The following is a 19,342-nucleotide window of genomic DNA, read 5'->3' on the forward strand; positions in this document are numbered from 1 at the left end:
CAAAATAATTTGCTGTTTCTTAATATTAATTATAAATGAACAGTAGGAAAAAATAAATAAAACCAAATTATATTTGTCATTTTTTTCCAAATATTTCTAGAAAATATCCAGAAATTCCACATTCATAAACTTTTTTTATTTTAAAAATATACTGATATAGTTAGGGAAGTATATACTGATGTCTTCAGGAAGTAAAGAGAATCATTTAAAAAACAGCTGGAATGTGGAAGCTGATGGTGATGACAATAAGTAGGTTTGGCACCGAATTGCACATACTGAATCCCAGGTCCTGTGACTCAGGTCCTCTACTGCAGGAGGTTGTAGTGGGTGAGGGGAGCACTCCCTTTCCTCCATATGCTATAGAGTTAGAATCTTGTATTCACAGAGCTGATGTGGGGTTTTAATAGTAGAAGTGAAATATTTCCTAGTGCTGTTTGTCAAAAAAAAAACCCCAAACTCTCAACAGAGCTCTTAGGAGTGGGGTAAATCTGTTAGTAAGTAGAGATGGTGAAACTTTCGGTTTTGCATCATTAATGCCAGATATTGCAAAAGCTCTGGCTTCCCTTAAAAGAAAAATTTTTAAAAAAAGTAATATTAGAGACAGTTACTTAAATCTTGGAACAACCCAACTAAAGGTCCAGGAAGGAACCAATCTCTCCGTGCCCCAGTGTGCGCTGGTTTTGCAACAGGAGTGGATCGGAAGGGGTTTTAGGTTTGTGTGTATATATATATATACATATAGCCCAATTCTGTTTTGGTCCTCTGGTGGCTGTTGTCACAAAATAACAACAATTTGAATGCCTCAGCTTTGTGCTATTAAGGGCTGTCCTTTTGGATGAGACAAACCTAGAGCCATTATGTTCATGGATTCTTGTTGCTTCCGCTTTCCTTCCAAAAGGATGCGCTTGGGATATGTGCTGCACCGGCATGGCAGGGTGGCCCAGGTCCAGACTATGCTGACAGTGGGACTGATTCTTATTTACTTATTCCCTGTGCCTCACGTTCACAGGATCCATCTTCAGAAGAGCGTTTCCATGTGGAGCTGCATTTCAGCCCTGGTGTGAAAGGCTGTGAGGAAGACAGAAACGTGCCCACAGGGTTTGGCTTTCGGCCTGCCTCTGCGGAGGTGAGCACGCTGCCCGGACACAGGTTGCCCTGCCTGCTGCGGATGTGGCGAGTGTGGGCCCGTCGGCAACCTTGCTGCTCTGCCAGGCTCTGCTGCCATCCAGCCTCCAGCAGCAATTTTTTCGCTGACCTTTCTCTTGTGCTTGCGGGCTGTTAGCGGGTTATGTTCCCTGCCTAACTCCGAGGGTTTGTCAGGGCAGTCTTTGAGAACGCTGGTTTCCTCCAGCAGAGGAGCTCAGAAGAGCTGGGAGATCCAAGGCTGGAGTCAGTGCCTGGGCAGTGCTTGCGAAGGCCACGTGCCTGTAGGTGTCAATGTTTCCTTACTGCAGAATGAGGACAAGAAAGCAGACCAAGGCAGCCTGGAGGACCTCTCCAAAGAGAAAGGCATCCATGAGCCAGATCGCGCACAGCAAAGGTCTCCGCAGCCTTCCGAGCCGGTCAGCATTCAGCGAAGATCACCGCTGATCAGGAACCGGAAAACAGGGTCCATGGAGGTAACAATGCATTGGGTGCCCTTGGTTGTTCTAATGAAGGTCTTTTGCTTGGTTTAGGTTTCCTGGCATTCCTTTTAACGTGCCCGAGTTTGAGTTGATTCTGGGAAAGGATCTGCAGAAGTTAAAGGGGATTTTTTGGAAGGCAGACCTCCCAAACTCCTCCTCATTGAGGAAGGACGGGGGAACACAGGTCAGAGGAATTGATGAGGAAGAGCAAGTAAGGAAATGCTTGAGAAACACAAGAATTACTTGGGTTACATGCTCTGTAGAGGCATCAATGTAACCAGCTACGAGATTGCATGCAACCTCTTCACCTAGCCATGGTGACATCTTTGCCTTCCCTCTTCCCTTAGACTCCAGCCTTTGCCTCTCACAGTTCAGCTCCACATTTCTTGTTCCTGTCTCCCATCTAAGATCTCATGCAAATCAGAGGTGTCTGCTAACCAACGGGTTTATTACAGTGTTTAAACTGTCATAGGGTTTAGAACTGTCCCATTCACTGATCTGCTAAAGTAACAAAGATTGATTTTACTCTTCTTGCTTCTGTCCTTCAGGACCGTTATGTGTCATAAGGCTAGCTTCACAGTCAGCAGGTAGCTGGCACCTTCAAAGTGCTCTAGAAATTGCCCCTCCTTTTGGAGGGGTTTCACAGGCGTTTTTGCTATCTGTTTTCTGAACCAGTGAAAGGAGAGAGTTAGGGCTCGAGGTATTTGTTAGCTGGCTTCCATCTCTGTGTCACTCATGATGTAATCTTTGCATGCAGCACTCAGGGGGCTCTTTGTAACAGGCATGTACTAAGTTAAAGGGGATATACTTTCCTGCTGCTAAAGAAGGAAGTCTATGTCCCAGTGATTCCAGCAAGAGTCTTGGGAGACAGGGAGCTCAGTACATGAGTCCCTTCATATTTTTGAAATCTCCACTGTTCCACAACCCAACACAAACTTGAAATTAAAATTGAGCATGCACTGTCACAATCTTAGCATATGAGTCCCTTTATGCTTCTTGCAAATTATGATTTTAAGGAAGAGACATATTTTTCTTTACCTTCAATTGACGTATAAAGGCTTTTGAGACCAGTGGGTAACTTAGAGCACGACACTGATTATACTATCTGTCTTTGCAGGTGCTATCTGAATCTTCTTCCAAATCAGGAGGTTATCGCCTCTTCAGCACTTACTCCAGGCAGTCTTCTGAGATGAAGCAAAGTGGCTTAGGTACTGTACTTGACCTGTAACCAACCTGCTCACCTGTACCTCTGTATTTCTGTGGGCATCTGTCTGTCTCTCCACATATACATCTGACTTAAGTTCCTTGTATGTCTCTCTGTGTGTATTATGTCTTCTTTTAGTGTTACTGTTTAGACCACTGTAGAGACTATCTTACTGCATTTCCTTCTGTGTATGATCTTCTCCTTCAGCTTCTAGCAACAGAAGATGCACTTTTCATCCTTTCTAGTATGGGAGCAACAGAGCAAGCTGCGTATTTGCAGGTTGGCCTTCTGGTTCCATGTTGTTATCGTTTGTTATACCATTTCTGAACTTAGTAGGAAGAGATGCTTTTGTGTAAGAACTAGTGTGCTTTCTTTTCTGCAAAACAGTAGTTTACATGCAAAGCTGCTCTTCATGTAAGACTATTATATTTCTACCTTTGCTTCATAAAGATCTCTTGTATGGAACAGATCTGTCATCTGCAACAGTGTTTGACAGCTCTCTAATTGAGCTGGAATCCCTGGTTAGCCATTCTTTGCATGGTAGCCAGTGGAAGAGACTATTTTGGGGCACTTGGTGTTCTCTGCCTGTCCTTGAGAGTACCATTCCCTGTCATCCTAACCTAAACTGTGTCTTAATAGTTGAAATTCTTCCTGAAACAGTTTTGCTGAAGCAAGATCTTTTTGGAAACTGAAAAGCTGTCTTTGCTGTCATGAGGTTCAAAGATAGCTGTGAAACCTAGATCTTGCAGCTGACTAATAAGCACCAGGAGGTGGAAATGCCCAAGTTATGCCCACTTTCTTTTTCTTTAAAACTGTTTTTGCATTATGGCATGGCCGTAGACTTGCAGCAGTTCTGACTCATCAGTTCTTTACTCAGTTATGTGGACATCCTGCAGCGAAGAGATTTCTGAAAGGCCTGATCATGTCTTTGTCACTTTTGAATGAGCTGCTGCTTTGGAAGCTAATTCTTACCAAGTAAGGGGAATTTTCTTCAGAGTGGTTAGGAAGTATCCCTGGAGTCTGCCAGCTATGCTACCAGCCAGTTGGAAAAGTCTAAGAAGGAATCGCTGATGCATGTTATTTTCATAAAGGCACAATAGCCTTGGCCATAGTGGATTTTGAATGTGCTATTTCATGTGGTGCATCTACTTACTTCTGCCTTTCACAGACCACCTGCAGGATTAAGTAAGCTGTAATAGACTACCTTGCTTAGGCTTGAAGAAACCTGTGGTTATTCTGTGAATACCTGTGAAGCAATATGAGAATTTCTGAGATGGCACACAGTCAAGGAAGTGCATCTGCTTGGAGAATTAATGAGTACATCAAATGCTTCATGCAAACTATCTTTACTGTTTGGATGTCTGAGTACCTGAAGGCATGTGCTCCGGAAAGCAGATACTGCAGCCTGTTTACTGCAGCCTTTTCCAGGTTTCTGAGGAATGTCTGTTTTGGCAACAGAGAAGACTACTACTCTACTGGACCCTTGTACAGCACTACTTTTCCTTGACAACAAAATTTGAAATGTGATCCTAGCAGGTTTAATTTCAGGTTCTTGCCTGACTTGCCTTGCTGGGAAGCCTTTGCTGGTCACTCTCCCAACCGTGAAGCTCTGCAGAGTAGGAACTTTGAGTAGGAACTGGTAGACCTGATCTGTGACAGTAAACCTCTAGCTGGATACTCAGCCCAGCCATCGTTCTTCTCTGTAGAGTCTTGCAGCTGCAGGCACAGAAGAGTTGAGCAGGAGAGACCTGTGGTGCAACACTAGCTTGTACAATCCCTGTTTATTAGGATGTCTGTGTTTCTGTGAATTTCTCTTAACCTGAGAACTGTTAAGAAGAATGACGCCTCTTTACCTGTAAAAATCAAGCTCTTCAAGGAATCTTCCTGATTCTTTTTCTGCTTGTTTTGTAGAAATCTAATTTCTTCCCACTTTAGGATCTGAAATGTACTCTCTCTGGGAGAAACAATATAGAACTCATGGGAGCTTGAACTTTGGCTTTAATGCTTGTCTCAGCAGCTGTGCTATGAGGGGGTTCATTCAGATACTACCCGCTGTTTCTGAGCTTTTCTGAAATTGACCCTGTCTCCTGTTGCCTGACCTTGTCAGTGGCTGGCTATCGTTGTCTCTGGGAGAATGGATTCTCTGGGAGAATGTCTGTTCAGGTATAACCTCATATGTTTAGGCATGCAAGAATGGGGAGCAGGACAGAGCTCCTATAATAATCCTGCTGCCATACCTGCCAGAATTGTGTCTTTACTGTAATTTAAAAAGATTCCTTGAAATGTCTGTTTGGAAAAGGGGCGGGCTGCAGCTTGCTTTGTCTATGCAAAGTGGTGCTTTGGAGTATGCCAGGTTTTTCTGGGCAGGAGCGAGTGCATTATTGTGGTTTGTCTGCAACAGTGTGCATGCTTCTAACTTGAGAAGCCTAGGGAAGTTTCAGTGCTTTTCTTTGCTTGCAAGAACACTTCAAAATGGGGTAAAATCACTCCTTGCTGTTTGAGCAATAGAGGTGGTGTATTGCTGGTGGGCATGAAGCTTTGTGCTGACGCACATTCCTGTAGGGAAGTAAGGGATGTCCATTTTTTAAATGTCTGAAACATTGAATGTACATCTGAAAATTAAATACACAAAAAAGATCCATCACGTACAGTAATTTCTGGCAAATGTTGCTACATCTTAAATCCAAATGGCTAGTGTACCATTATGTTCTTTAGGATGTGCGCGCGCGCGCGTGTGTGTGTGTTAACTTTGGCTACAGTGGTCTCCTAGAGTTCACTGTAGACAATTGCTGTCGTCCGTAGAGTCATCTTTGTAAATACTCTTCTGGCTTAAGGATGCTAACAAAATGCTTCTGTCTACTGTAGGATAGCAGAAACACTGGGGTATCCTTAGCTTAATGATTAGTGGCACGAGGTTGCTCAAGATACAAAGTCATAAAAATCTGTTCCATTTTTATCTGCCAGTAAATGAGTCTGTTGGGCTTTTTTATTGTTGTTTGTTTGTTTGTTTGTTTTTAAGCCATGGAAGGATGATTAGGAGCATCATCCTGGCTGCTGCTTGACAAAATTTTGTTTGCATTCTGACAGATTCCAGTGCATGCTGAGTCAGCACTGAGCTTCAATTTAAGGCATTAGGAGGAAATTTTCTAAGACTTGTGTATCAGTCACCTTGCAGGCAAGAGTTCTTTGACTGTTTGTCCAAGGACACGTATGTGCTAGTCTGTCCTGTGGAAAGCTACCAGTGGTGTCACAGTGGTGGAGTAGCTTAAGTTCAGTGCATATGAGAACTCTTTCGGTCATCCCCCACTGTTCCCAGGAGCAGATATTGTCAGCTTAGACTGAGCTTACATGTGATAACTCAAAACTCTGTATCTGTGTGTTTTCTCCAAAGAAGCTCTGGCTAAAAAGGAGCTTTGCAGAGAAACAGTTGGGGTCCTGAAGAGCAAGGAGCGGACATGAGGCAGCAGCATGTCCTTACAGCGAAGAAGGCCAATGGCATGCTTTGCTGGATTAGCAGGAGTACAGCCATCAGGCTGAGGGATTTGGTTCTTCCCCTTTATTCACTTCTTGTGAGACTGCGTCTAAAGTACTGCTGTCCTGTCCTGGGCTCCCTAGTGCAAGAAGGGTGTGGATGTAGCGGGTGTAAGCCCACTAAGGGGCAGTGGAGGTGGATGGGGGTTGAAGCACATGACCTGTGAGGAGAAGCTGAGAGAGCGGGGCTTGTTCAGATCAGAAGCTGTGGGGAGTGGAGACCTTAATGCTGTTCAACCACCTAAATGGGAGGTTACAGAGAAGACGGATACAGACTGCCCTCCAAGGCACGTGGTGATAAGATGAGAACCAACAGACGCAAGTTGCAGCATGGGAAATTCCATTTAGCTAGGAGGAGCAAATTTTTCACCATGAATGTGCCAGCTGTTGGAACAGGGGCCCAGAGAGGTTGTGAAATCTCCTTTCTTGGAGGTATTCAAAACTTGACTGGACAAACCCTAGCAAGCTGATCCAAGTTGGCCCTGCTGGGGCATTGGGAAAGAAGCCTCCAGAGGTTCCTTCCAACCTAAATCATGCTATGCTGCTGTATTTTAGAATCAAGAGCTGCTTGCAATATAGGCAGGATCTTTTTAACAGTAGTAACAGTTGCACTGTTCCAGTTAAATACTAATAGGCAGTATGTCAGGTTTTTTGCCTTGGCAGACAAGGTGGAACAAGATCTACCTGCCTGTTTTTGTATGAGGGAGTAATGTTGGTTTTAGCCATTGGTATTCTCAGTACAGAATGCAGCATCAAGACGGTTTAGCAGAGAATTTATAGCCAATCAGTGGCTTTGTCTGGCCCATAATAAGGTTTTGTCTCACTCACAATTGCTTTCCTCAATTGAAAGAATCCTATTTCAAATGCCCGATGTTCCTAAATATCACATAAAGTCAAGTCACTCTACAGAACACTGTGCCTTAGAGAAACAAACACCAGCAGTTGCCAAAGCCACCGGTATTAGGTTGCCCTCCAATGCATGAGGCCATCTTGCATGCCATATTCCTTGCCATAGGGTAAGCAAAGTTCCATGCTGTGTGTGCATCTGGTGCTTTGCAAGGGTAGTTCATGGAACAGTTGGACTACTCTGGAGTAGCAAGACATGACCAAGTGGATGTGAGATATCATCTGGGCAGCAGCTTGTGAAAGAAAGCTCTCTGGTCACATTGCTTTTCTTACTGCTTGACAGAGTGATTAATCCACATTTGCTGATCAACAGATCAGGCAGTCCTTTCTTCTCCTTGGTGTCCTACAGAAAAAGGAGCTTTCCAAAGAGAATGGGCAGAAGAGCAGAGAAATGAAGCCCTGTGACATGAACATTAGTGATTTGGCATCCTGGCTTTTCTGACATGAGTATGTAGATTTGCTGACTGGAGGGCGTCAAGGTGTTTCTCCTAGGTCAGGGCACGAAAACCAAATGGAAATAAACCCCTGGACAGAGTTAGGAACTTTCCTGGTGCTGAGTTTTGGGCTACCTGTTGTGCATTTGGCACTGCTGAATTTAGAATGGGGAATACTGCCTCCCTGTGCTCCCCAGCATCATTTTTTTGTCCTGAGATTGCCTGTGAAGTGGCCAGTTCGTTCCTCATTCTTTGACTAACCCTGCTTTTCTGTAGTTGCATGCAGTGGAGATATAATACTAACACCTTCCATGCCTTTCCAGGGTCACAATGCACCGGCCTGTTTAGCACCACTGTGCTGGGAGGCTCCTCCAGTGCCCCCAACCTCCAGGACTACGCACGCAGCCATGGCAAAAAGTTTGCCAGCAGCCTGACATACAAAGACGGTATGTGTGTTCCCTGTGCAGCAGGTGGTTAATTTGTGGACTTTGGTGTCTCAGGATGCTCCTGAGGCAAAGACTTAGACTGCTAAGAAGAATGACAGTTGAATGTGTATATTCGCCGTGTATACAGTAACGCATTTTATCATATCCCAAGAAATTGTGATCCTTGCTAGGACAAGATAGGAGCTGACATTGTGTGAGGAGTTTTATGCTGATGTATGGCATTGCTGGGGTCTGATTTTGGTCTGACATTTTAATACTACTTGCTGTTGTGGGGGAGGATTTATTGGTCTAGATATTAAATAGGTTTATCTTGATACGGAAATCCAGCACATCACATCATCTTGCTTACCTTGGTGATCTAGCTGATGCTAAATGAAACTTTTGTGGAGACAGTAATCCTCACCCTATGGAAGATGGAGCCATCCCAAAGGCAGAATGATATGCTTGGCAGTAGATAAGATGGGTACTTTTCTGGGCACCCAGAAAAGTCCGAGGTAGCTGTCAGAAAGTAAGTGTAATATGCCTGCAGTGCTTGAGGTAAGTGGGATACTTGGATGAAATACTGCAAAAGGACCGGAAAGTCTAGTTATTGTGCAGTTCTGCAGAAGCTGCCTTACATTTTACCAGATTGTCTTGCTGAACTTTATTTGGGTCATTAGTTTAAATGTTGCCCAATGCACATGGGTGAAGGGGTGTTGCCAGCTGCGGATTGATCTGCGGTTAGTACTAGTGCGTTATGCATTGAGAAGCAGAGAGTGTGTTGCTACTTTCAAGAAAATTGGAGCACAGGGAAAGACACAGGTATCCTGGAGGAGTTGGAGGGGTGTAATGCACAAGTGCAAGTGTCCGTTGTGATCCCGATAAGAAAGGCACTCAGACTCTGTAAGTACTGATTAACATACCATTTGTTGGAACGCTGAGTTGAGCAGCATTGAACGAAGCACTCCATGGATAGGATCTGCACAGCGTGCTGTGTCCTAGTTGGAAATCCACCTAATGTTGCAAAACTTGGGCTTCCCAGCATCTGAACGGATTTAAGATTATCTATCCTCTCTTTTTCCTTTTTGTGTTGGTTCTAACAAATGGTATTTTAATCAATACTTTACAGAGTCTGAGAGCCTTTCTTGTCTGGATCATAACAAACACTAGCACTGGTGGATTACAAGGTGGGGAGATGATTAAGGCAGTAGTTTGGGGCCTTTGGGGAAAACAGGAGGTTGGTTCATTTGGACTTTTGTCCAGTTCTGAGGCAAGGAAAATGGCCTAGCAAATCAGGGTGGAAAGATGCTCTCCAATTCTCAGACCTATTGGAATCTCATGAATGCCGTTGTATTGAGACCATTATGTATACTGGCTTTCTGTGCTGCTTTTCACTGTGTAAGAGAAAACTGTGTTGCTTCTCACCTGCCCAGGGAGCTCCCTAGCACACAACAGGCTGTGAGTGACAGAGACAGGGAGGGTGAACTGGGAGGATTTTAAACCCTACTGTACCAGTCTGAGCTGCTCAAGGCAGCAAGTGCTGGCTACTCATAGGTCCCAGAATAAGCTCATGGTGTTTGGCACAAGATGGGGGTGTGAATACCAGGGGAGCCGCTGAAAAGGCCAGCAAGGGCTCTGGCTGCTTTTCTTCCATAACTCTGCAAGCAGCATGAATCCAAGGCAGCACTAATTCTGAGTGAAAAGCATCAAAGACTGCTTGCTCTGTATCCAGCTGGGAATAGAACAGATTCTGCTCAGTTCTGGTGCTGTGCTGCCTTTCTCTGTAGGCTGTATAGTAGGAGTGTGCCTGCAACTGGCTACTCGCATTCAAGGTCCAGAGCAGAGTCCTGCTGCATTAGCCTAAATTCAGTGACAAGGTCTCTGTGTGCTGAGACGCAGTTGTACCCTCGAGTACTTAAAAGGCAGACTTATTTAACTAGTGTGTGACTAACACAGCCCAGAATTATTCATCTTGATGTTACACTTCTTTTTTCATGTTTCTTAGTGTGCTATGGTACCCTGTGCTACCAGCGTCTTGCTGCAATAAGAGCAGTTGTGAGGAAGAAGCGGTGGGCTTGGAAAAACAAGTAGGAGGCAGAAGGGCGTTTAGCTTCTGGGGAAGGTAGCTTGGAATGTGAAATAGGCCCCTGATCTGCATATTCCTGCTTAAATGAGCACCAATGAAATGCTAAACAATGGCATTTAAACCAAATATTACTAGAGCTAAATACAGTAAGTGACACAGCAGCTACAGCAGACTCTTGGAGTACATTTGTATCAAGGCCTTTTTCACAGTCGTCAGGCTAGTAATGTTTAAAAACCTTCAGATTCTGGAGCACATCTTTGCATGAACTCTTTGATATTTTTTCATGGCTGTGATGCTTCAAGCGTGGTGCATGGCTTATAGCACTTCATCAAAGACTCGCTCAAGTGAAGTTAAAATGGCCCTCATTTCTGAAGTCTTTTTTGCTTGGGGCTGGAAGAGGACTAAGGAACACTTCAGTGGAAAGTTGTATCCCAACCTCAGGTTGAGCGAAGGTCCACTGATGGTTGTGATTTGAAGTTGGCTTGTCTGAAGCCAGGGATCCAGTAAGCTATGTTGCAGTACCATTTAAGTTGATGTGCTATAAAGGCAAGGGGGAGATGTGGGGTGGAATGGAGGTGGTTACCAGCTGGCTGACTGCAGCTCCAGGACTTCTAAGGGATTGCAAGTGTAGGGAAGATTGTCATGCTCTATTTGTTGGGTGTAAAGAAAGAAAAACAATTTTAGGGCTCTTATGCTGGCGAAGAAAATTGCAGCAAGTTTGAGAGTTGGTTTAAATATATTATTTGACCAAGTCAGTGGATGTAGCTAGAGAAGCACAATGGGAGTGTGGAGCATAAATTGATATGTATATCTCCTAACCTTGGTGTAGAGGGACAGGCACACAGACCCCATTGACTAGGTAGAACAGACGCCTGAAACATGAAAGAGAAATAAAAGCATTTTCTAATATTTCCTAAAAGTTCCTAAATAGCAGCAAAAGGTATGATTGGCTGGGGTCTCACATCAAATCCTACATACAGATGGTCTGATTCTTTCCCATGATAGCTGAGGAATTTCCAGAGTGGGAATAAACTGAAGTTTTCAGCCTTTTTTTTTTTGGTGCATATGGAGACTAATCCATGTCTTTTAAAGCGCATCTGTTTGCACCCCACATCTAATGCATAGAATCTGTCCTTGCACTGTCTTTCCAATGTGTGATTTCTATGGGAGAGCTTGGCCTGGCCTGGGACATGGCCAGGAGAAGCCTGAGGACCACTCTGACAGGCGTACCCCAAAACCTCTTCTGTACTGAAATGCTTTGAGCAACAGAACTGTAGAGGCATGTCTTCATGGGTCTTCTGTTTGTTCCCTAATGAGTTACTAAGATTTAGCTTTAAACTCATAAATAGCTCTGTTTAGCTTGCGTTAAGAGGATGTTTTGAGCTGCACTTACCTATGCCAGGGCTCTTCAGTTCCTCTGCACAATGGTTGTCATTTTCCTTGGGCAGAGGTGAATCCTGAGAACTGTCCTCCTGTGGTGCTGCTGCTTGCTTGGCCATGTGCTCCTGTGGCTGTGAGCATGGCCTAACCGCATCTTGCACTGGACTGAGCCTGGGTTGCTCTCAGGATGGCTGGAAGTGTGGTGGGAAGGTATGAGATGCTGTCTGTGACTGAGAGAGTGTGGCTGAAGTCTTTGTAGTGTCAGGGGAGACCCTGGCAGGGCAGTGCAAGGGAAGTGGGGAGCCAGCAGAGTGCGAGGAAGCCAAGAGGTTTAGTCAGACCCGCAGGTAGAGAGTGCCCAGGGTGCTACAGCAGTGCCAACGGGAGCATGTGTTATGGGGGTCAAGGAGAAGGTGAACCTGAAAGGGTAGTTGCAAGCATATGAAGGTCGGGGGATCCTTAGAAGTAGGCTGTTAACTGAGATGATCTGTTTTTATTTCCTCAGAGCTCTTGTCTATGCCAGCCGTAAAACGATTTTCTGTGTCGTTTGCAAAGCATCCGACTAATGGTACGTTTGCTTCCTTGATTTGACGTTCCCTCACACTTCTAACCCCATGCTCACATTCGGTTCTCTCTGCACATATTCTCCTCTCAGCCTTCTTGTGTTTTTTTGTGTCTGTGTATCTGGTGTCCAAACATGTTTCACCTTCCCCCATTGCCTCGTTGTAACTAACTTGTTCATTCATCCTCTGTTACTGCTCAGTGGTTCCTCTCCTGCCCCCCAAAGCATTTGTGTCCCCGGTGAAAAAGCAAGAGCAGTGGCTCTGTGAATGGACTCCTAAAGCAGCCTTTAATTCCACAGCTGACAATAAAGCCTTCTTTCATGCTCCCTTTTCGGGGGTTGGGGGTCGGGGGGAGAATACCATTGGATTGTGGGGGGGCAGATATCCACTCCGTATTCTATAAGAGCACCAGCAGCTTAGGTCCTCAGTTTCTGCAACGCAGATTTGCAGGACCAAAACAAGGATAGCCTGAGGCTACCCGTGTGTCACCTGGAAGAGCACAGTCTAGGGTGGGGGAGAAGGAGGTGCTAGGTGGGAGAGAAGGAGGTGCTAACAGCATTCCCTCTGTGGATGGTATTCCTCAGCACAGTCGTCTGAGGAGTACTGGTAACCTCATGGCTTCCTATTTGCAAACTTGTCTGTTAGGGTGGTCCCTTGGTTACTCCAAGCATGGTGGTGTTGGTGGGAGTAGGCTCACCTTTCCTGCAGACGTTATCCTGGGAATGGTATCTCTCCAGAACTTTCCCTCATCTGCTGTTGGTGGACAATGCTGGCTTGGGCCTGCCGCCTTCCTGAGGTAGGAGGGGATCGGCACCATGCCACCCAGGGTGATGTAACCTGCTTCACTCCTGTCATGCTAGTAGCTATGAAGAGGCTGGGTAAAGAAGGATGTCTGACAGTGCTTCTGTTGGCTCACTATCTCTGCTTCATATTGCTACTAACCTAACACCCGAACTGTGAGTCTTTTGAGGTTAAAGACCATTAGCTCTGTGGTAGCAGGTGCCTTGAACTAGTGTTTATTATCCAAGTCTTGCACAGAAACTTTTGAAAAGGTTTGTTTCACAGCACCACTCCTACCTCATGGCTCCTGCTGTTGAGACAGGTTAGAACCAAAGCAGATCACTGAAAGATAACAGGTTAAGTATTTCTGTCTTCTGTGATCAAGGCTGCTTCTGCAATCTTGTTGCTTAGTAAATATGAAGAAATTGTGCTTTGTGTCTGGAAGATGAAAGAAATTCAGAAGACTGTTATGAAGACCAAAGTTTTGGGAAAGATGAAGGGGAAGGGGCAGCTAAATGTGGCTTTATTGTTTCAAATATCTGAAGGGAACCTATTTTCTGTGTTTGCTTGGTTTTGTTTTTCCCAGAGTGGCCAACTGCTTGATTTGTTTGTATGTCTGGATGCCATCTGAGCTCACGTGGTGTATGTCAGCAGGATGTGTCGTTCTATCTTGCCAGCAAAACTTGTACCAATCACCAGTCTTTCCTAAGCCACACTGTAAAGCAACTGCCCCCACCCCAAACACAATAAAGTGAAACTGGGCATCAGGTTTTTCCCAAGAACCCAATGAATATTTCTAATGGCAAAGTGCTCCTTAATCAAGAAAACAAAGACAGAGGTCCAGCAGGTGTGAGCTTGAAGTTAGGCATATTTGGTCTAGGCTTGGCACTGGTTTTAGCAGGATGTTTAGACACATGAACCACTTGCCTGAGGATGCAAAAGCTATTCACAGCTCTGAATCTGGATTTTGTTTCTGAAGAGCTGCCTCTGTGTGGTGAAATGGGATGGGTGAACCAGAGCAGTGGCCAAGCACAGCATCAGGCCAGATGCTTTATGCCCTGGTCTTGTGAGTCTTGGGAGCGTGACATGAGTCCTGAGGCTGTATACATGGATGAGAAGACATGCCTGCATGCTACTATCTTGTCAGTCATGCAAGGACATCACAGAAGATTGCACAGGGCTGTTCTGAGAGTCTAGAGAGGGGAGGTCAGCAATTCTGTGCCCCCTCTGTTCTTCCACACTCTAAGCATTATGCTCTCAGTCAAACCCTGCTGTCCCCCAGCGTCCCTTCCACAGCCTCCAGTTGTTTGATGCTGGGCCATTTGCTCTCTTCCATGTGCTGAGGTGGCTGGCTGTGTTTGGATGCAGGACTCGAACGCTCTGTTGGCAGTCGATGTCTCAGTTGGGGGAGGGCGAGTGTGGGCCTGACCTGAACTGTACTGGACTTGGAACGTGTCCTAAAATATATTCGCTTGTCAGACTTCAACTTACAAAGATGAAACCTTGCTGCTCAGGGACTGCCCCTGCACTGCAGCTGTGTTTGGCAAAGGCTGGGCTGGGTGGGAGGCTGGCCTGCTGCAATGTGACTGGGGGTGTGTAGATCTAAGGGTATTCCTGACCTGCTTGCTGCGGGAGGGATTGGGCTTCAGTGTGTGGTGTGGGTTTTTCCCACCCAGCGGCGCTGGTGCTGGCAGCTCCATCCCCACATCTCCACAATTTCTCTGTCCCCAGCTGCACCTGCCCCTCTCCTCTCACTCTCTATGGCCCCCTTTCCTCCAGATGCGTTTGAGCACCACCACGTTGCCCAGTTGCTGCGCCGTTTTTCCTCTGACTGTACCACGAGCCGGAACATCTCCCTGGATGCCACTCTAGCCCATCACCTCCAGCAGTGCTCCTACCACCTGCGCCTCTTCAGGAGCTGGCTGATCTCAGGGCAGGATGACTTGGAGTGTCTTTACGGTACTGCACGCTGCAGCTGCCTTGGTCCTGTGCTCTTGTAGCTGAGCAGGGACCACTGTCTGCTTGAGAATGCAAAGTATGCTTTGCTTCTAAAAAGGAAAGCATTTCCCTCACCGCATCCCTTAAATCTCTGGGCTGCTGCTGCAGCAAGCTGTGTGGGCTGTTGGCACCCGGCAGTTTTGGAGCCTTAGGCAGTAGCCTTTCCACATGGAGCCGGTGCTCTTCGTGTGGCTGTAACTGTGCTCTTTCCATCTTTGGCAATTGTTCGTTGCCTCCTTCCTTTAGCCAGGGTAAGCCCTTAAGCTTCCTTCAGGTTAGGTGCTGAGCTCCTACCAGTGTGACGCCCTGCTGACACGATACCCCTGTGCAGGTCTCAGTGGGGTGCTGCAAGGTGTCCCATTATTAACAGAGGAACCAAAGTGAATAGTAAGAGTATGGGAAGAAAGAAGATTAAGGAGGCGCTGCAGCTGGTCACATGCAGAGTGAACTTGCTGTGGAAATTTTGGGGAAGTGAGTGCTTCTGGGATTGTGTTGTTTCTCGAGAGACCCCATCTAGAGAGACAGGGTAGAAACTGAGCTTCTGTGGCTGCATTGCATGGCATCTGTTCTGCCCGTTAGGACCTTTGCAGCGTGTCGTGTGTCTGGTGGGAAGAGGTAGGCAATTTCAGTATTGAATCTAGATGTTATAAATCAAAGCTTGCTACTGTTTCTCTGGTATTTGTCAGCCTCTGGCACAGATGGGAAGTCTGATGCACTGAGGTCTCAGTGCTTCTAAGACAAGTAGAAAGATTCCTCTCTGAGAGGCGCAGCTGCTAGTGTTTACCTTGCACCATAAAACCTGCTTGGTGCATGTGGCTTGCTGAGCTGTGTGGTGTGATGCATGGACCTCCTTTTTCATTCAGACCCACAGGTGGAAGGGGCAGAGACAGTATAGTTTTTCATGTAGTGAAGCAACAGGATCAAGCATTTTCATAGCCTGGAAAAGAGAATTTTTCTTTTACAGTCTGTTTTTTCTTGATATAGCCCTTTCTGTCAAGTAGGCAATTTGGAGATGGCAGTTACTTTTCATATATAATTAGGACAATCCTCGGTCTCCTAGCAACAAATACTAAAGAGGAGCAAAATTGCTTCAAGGGAAGAGATGCTGGAACACAGCAGACTGCTCCAAAGCCAAAGCTGAGCTTCTCCTGCTGCAGATCTCAGCCATCTCCTGTGAGCTCCGGTAGGGAGAGGAAATGAACTCAGTGCTTTGGGCAGCGATATGCCAAATATTGCAGCATGGTGCTGGGTTGTGCAGCCTGCCCTAATGCAGCCAAACATATGCGTTACGTACCTCAGCGTAGCAGCCTTCCTGTGTGGAAATCAGATCTCTGCAATCAGTGAGTTCTTTCTTGCTGTTTTCTCAGTCTGTCATCAAGCCCACAGTTAATTAGCATGCTTGGGATTCCTGCTGGGGTTCTTCTCAGAGCAGACGTTTCTCCGGTCTCTGTAGCTGACAGCCCAACTTCCCCAGCTTGTGAAAACTACATACTCCTATCCTCTCTTTCTTGGCTTTCAACCGTACTTCTATCCACACAAAGAAAACATGAATTAAAAGATAGAATCAAGGAGTTAAAAGTGTGCAGTTGGCATCCATAGTTGGAAAGATCAGCTCTGAAGCAATCTGTCTGGGAACCTGTGCTTATCTGTGTGGTCATAGCTGGGAAAAAGAAGAGTGAAGTAAGTTCATGTTGGTAATGAATTACAGTGGTACTGAAGCCAAAGGTCAGCTGTGAAGAAACAGAGAATGACCCTGTGATAATGAGCGGGCAGTAAAACAGCAGGTGATGTTCAGTGTAAATAAATTTAAATAATAAGGGGAAACAGCCCCAAATTCATATATAAAATGGTGGGCTCTGATCTGACCATCACCACTTGGGATCATGTGGGAAAGGTAGAAATTTGCAGTCTGGGAAAGATGTTTGTGATAGTGGTCGGAGTGGCCTGGAGAGGGGTGGTGGGGATCCGCAGTTCAATGTTGCAGTACAGGAGCTAGGAGGTTTCTAGTGGAGTGAGTAGAGGCAGCTTCAGACAGAAGTGATTTTTTCCGTGCAGAGTGAAAGTCCTCACCACAGTACATGGGGGTGTTAGGAGCTTAACTGAGTTCAAGGGGAGACTGGAGAATATGGATGAGACACATCAGGTTCAGAGCAGTTCTGAGCTGCAGGTCACTGGAGTTTGGGGGACTGCTTGGGGGAAGAGTCACTACATGCTGTCTAGTCTCGTACCCCTTCATTCGTAGCCACTTCTGGCACTGTGGGCAGAGAGGTGCTGAACTAGGATAGATCTTCAGGCTGGCTGTACAGGCTTAAATTTAGAAAGGCCGGTTAGCAAAAATCCTAGTTCATGTACATATTGTGTATGCATATATAAACACATGCAAATATACGTGTGGCATATTGGAGTGCTCCCAACAAAATAAGGCTGGACTGACCAAGCACGTTGGAGAGGAACTTGCTGAGTGTGCTTTCTCCCATGCCCTTCAGAATCTGTGCTCAGACTGGGCAAGTGCTTCTTTACTCCAGAAGAGCTGGCATACAGACCTTTGGCGTTACAGACCTTTTGGGGGTGTGCCAGGTGCCATTGGTCTGCCTGTTGCTTTCAGGATCTCCATTAGAAAGGAACAGGTACCCTCTCCGCTCCAATGTAGAGTTCACAACTGGAGAGCTGGGTAGTAACTCGGCGACTTCTGCTAATCAAATTGTGTGTAGTAATGTTCAGAACTCTCAGGCAAAATTATAATACACAAAAAGGATTGCTTTGGACCAGAAAGACTTCTCACCTGAGTCTTCCTTGCCCTCTGTCTTTGTCTGTTGGCTGACAGCAGTTTGGCTGCTTTCTACTTGCCAGCCTGCTGCAGCAGCAAGTACATTCTCTCTTTTAACAAGCCCACTCTGCTAGTAGAGAAGCTTGCCGTATTTGGGACCTCAGCTCAATCTTAGTAAAGCTGAGGAACATGCCATTTGGACTACTTGAAGACTGCTCCTTGTCATGCTCACTAGCCAGGAAGTCTGCTGGCTCCCAGGTGATCTGCTGAATTACCAGCTCTGAGGGATAATCACACCAAGACTGGTTTCATTCCGGGGAGTGCATGTGTTCCATATAAACTCAAACTTTCCCAACTCATATTACACAGTAAGCTTTCTTCTTGTCTCTCTGGGACATACATAGAATTTAGGAAACTTTGTGTTACCTTGATTCAAATTAGATGCTTCCTCTTAATGAAATGGTATTGACTTCCTCTTGAGGGTTTAGACTGGGTCATCAAGAAGATGCAAATGAATTCAAGGTCTTGTTTTCCCCCTTGTTCTTCCCTTTTCCCAGTATAAAAATCTGTTTATTTTAGTTCTGCTGCTAACGCCTTTGGTTGAATTTTCTTTCAGACTTCAGGGTGACTGAAGGAGAGATAGCTAAATGGATGAAAGTACCCATTACATCTGCAGTGAAAGAGCAGTGGGGTAACACAGCATACAGGGTTCACTCAGAGATCTGTAATGTATTTGCTTGCCGTTCAAGCCATGTAATCATAAAGCAGGTGTTGGCTATTTCAGAATTCATCATTGTGTAGTCCAGGTAAAAAGGAGGCACTTCTTGACTCTTTCTTTGAGTTCATCTGCTAAAAGGCAGCTGTTCACAAGAGTTGTATCTGTGTGTTCCTACTGCCTGCTGGAGTCTCCTAGAAACCTGGGATTCTCTGGTTTAGATGGAAGACGTGAGACAGGTGCAGGTCTCCGTTTGCTTTATATGGTATAGTGTGCTAGGTGATCTCTGCAAAAGGGTTCTTACACCCAAATCACCTTCTTAATACTCTTATGAAGTGTTGTGTGTCGGTACTAGGCAGCTCTGAAACAGTCTTAGTCTAAGGAGACAGTCACTCCCTCCTTGAACGTCTGGAAGACTTCTTCATAAGCTGTGATTACACCGAGTAGACTCTCTGACAGTGTGCAGTAAAGTGTGCACATGCCAAGAACGTGAAGCTCCGGGGAGAAGAGCTCAAACTGGAACATAATTAACTCAGCTGTAACATGAGTGGGCCTTCAGCTTTGGCATCAGCATGCCTGGGAGAGCCAAAACAGGACTTCTAATCCTCTAGCTGGATTGTACCTCTGGTGCTCTCACTTGCAGAATGGCTCTTCAGGCAGTACCATTCTCTCTGCTGCTGTGTCAGGATGCTGCTGCATTATTGGTTCAGAGTGGAGATTCCACCATAGCTGCTCCCCCACATCACATGCAGTCTCCTTGGACATCCAAAATAATACATACTCAGCAGATTCCTCTGCCTTGTGTATCTTAAGGTTTTTCCCATAACCAAATCTTGTTTTCTTTACTCTAACAGATGGTTTCTTCCTATTTTACTGAACAAAGATTTTGGAGACATAACCACGCTGTACTCCTTGCCTGGAGAAGATT

General features: G+C 45.7%; 1 protein-coding gene across 11 annotated transcripts in view; it reads left to right on the top strand.

The window, feature by feature from the left end:
• Positions 1–19,342, top strand: part of PPIP5K1 (diphosphoinositol pentakisphosphate kinase 1) — a 52,575-nt gene that overhangs the window by 26,931 nt on the left and 6,302 nt on the right. For 5 of the 11 annotated variants that reach the window (XM_076348228.1, XM_076348226.1, XM_076348227.1 and 2 more), the window contains exons 24-29: positions 1,010–1,126; positions 1,455–1,619; positions 2,743–2,833; positions 8,024–8,146; positions 12,097–12,159; positions 14,714–14,893. In XM_076348228.1, coding sequence (XP_076204343.1) covers positions 1,010–1,126; positions 1,455–1,619; positions 2,743–2,833; positions 8,024–8,146; positions 12,097–12,159; positions 14,714–14,893 — 739 coding nt within the window. The remainder of the gene's footprint in view (positions 1–1,009; positions 1,127–1,454; positions 1,620–2,742; positions 2,834–8,023; positions 8,147–12,096; positions 12,160–14,713; positions 14,894–19,342) is intronic. The other 6 variants (XM_076348232.1, XM_076348237.1, XM_076348231.1 and 3 more) reach the window with 5 other exon arrangements.

The sequence above is a fragment of the Aptenodytes patagonicus genome, chromosome 10 (assembly GCF_965638725.1).
Source record: "Aptenodytes patagonicus chromosome 10, bAptPat1.pri.cur, whole genome shotgun sequence".
NCBI lineage: Eukaryota > Metazoa > Chordata > Aves > Sphenisciformes > Spheniscidae > Aptenodytes > Aptenodytes patagonicus.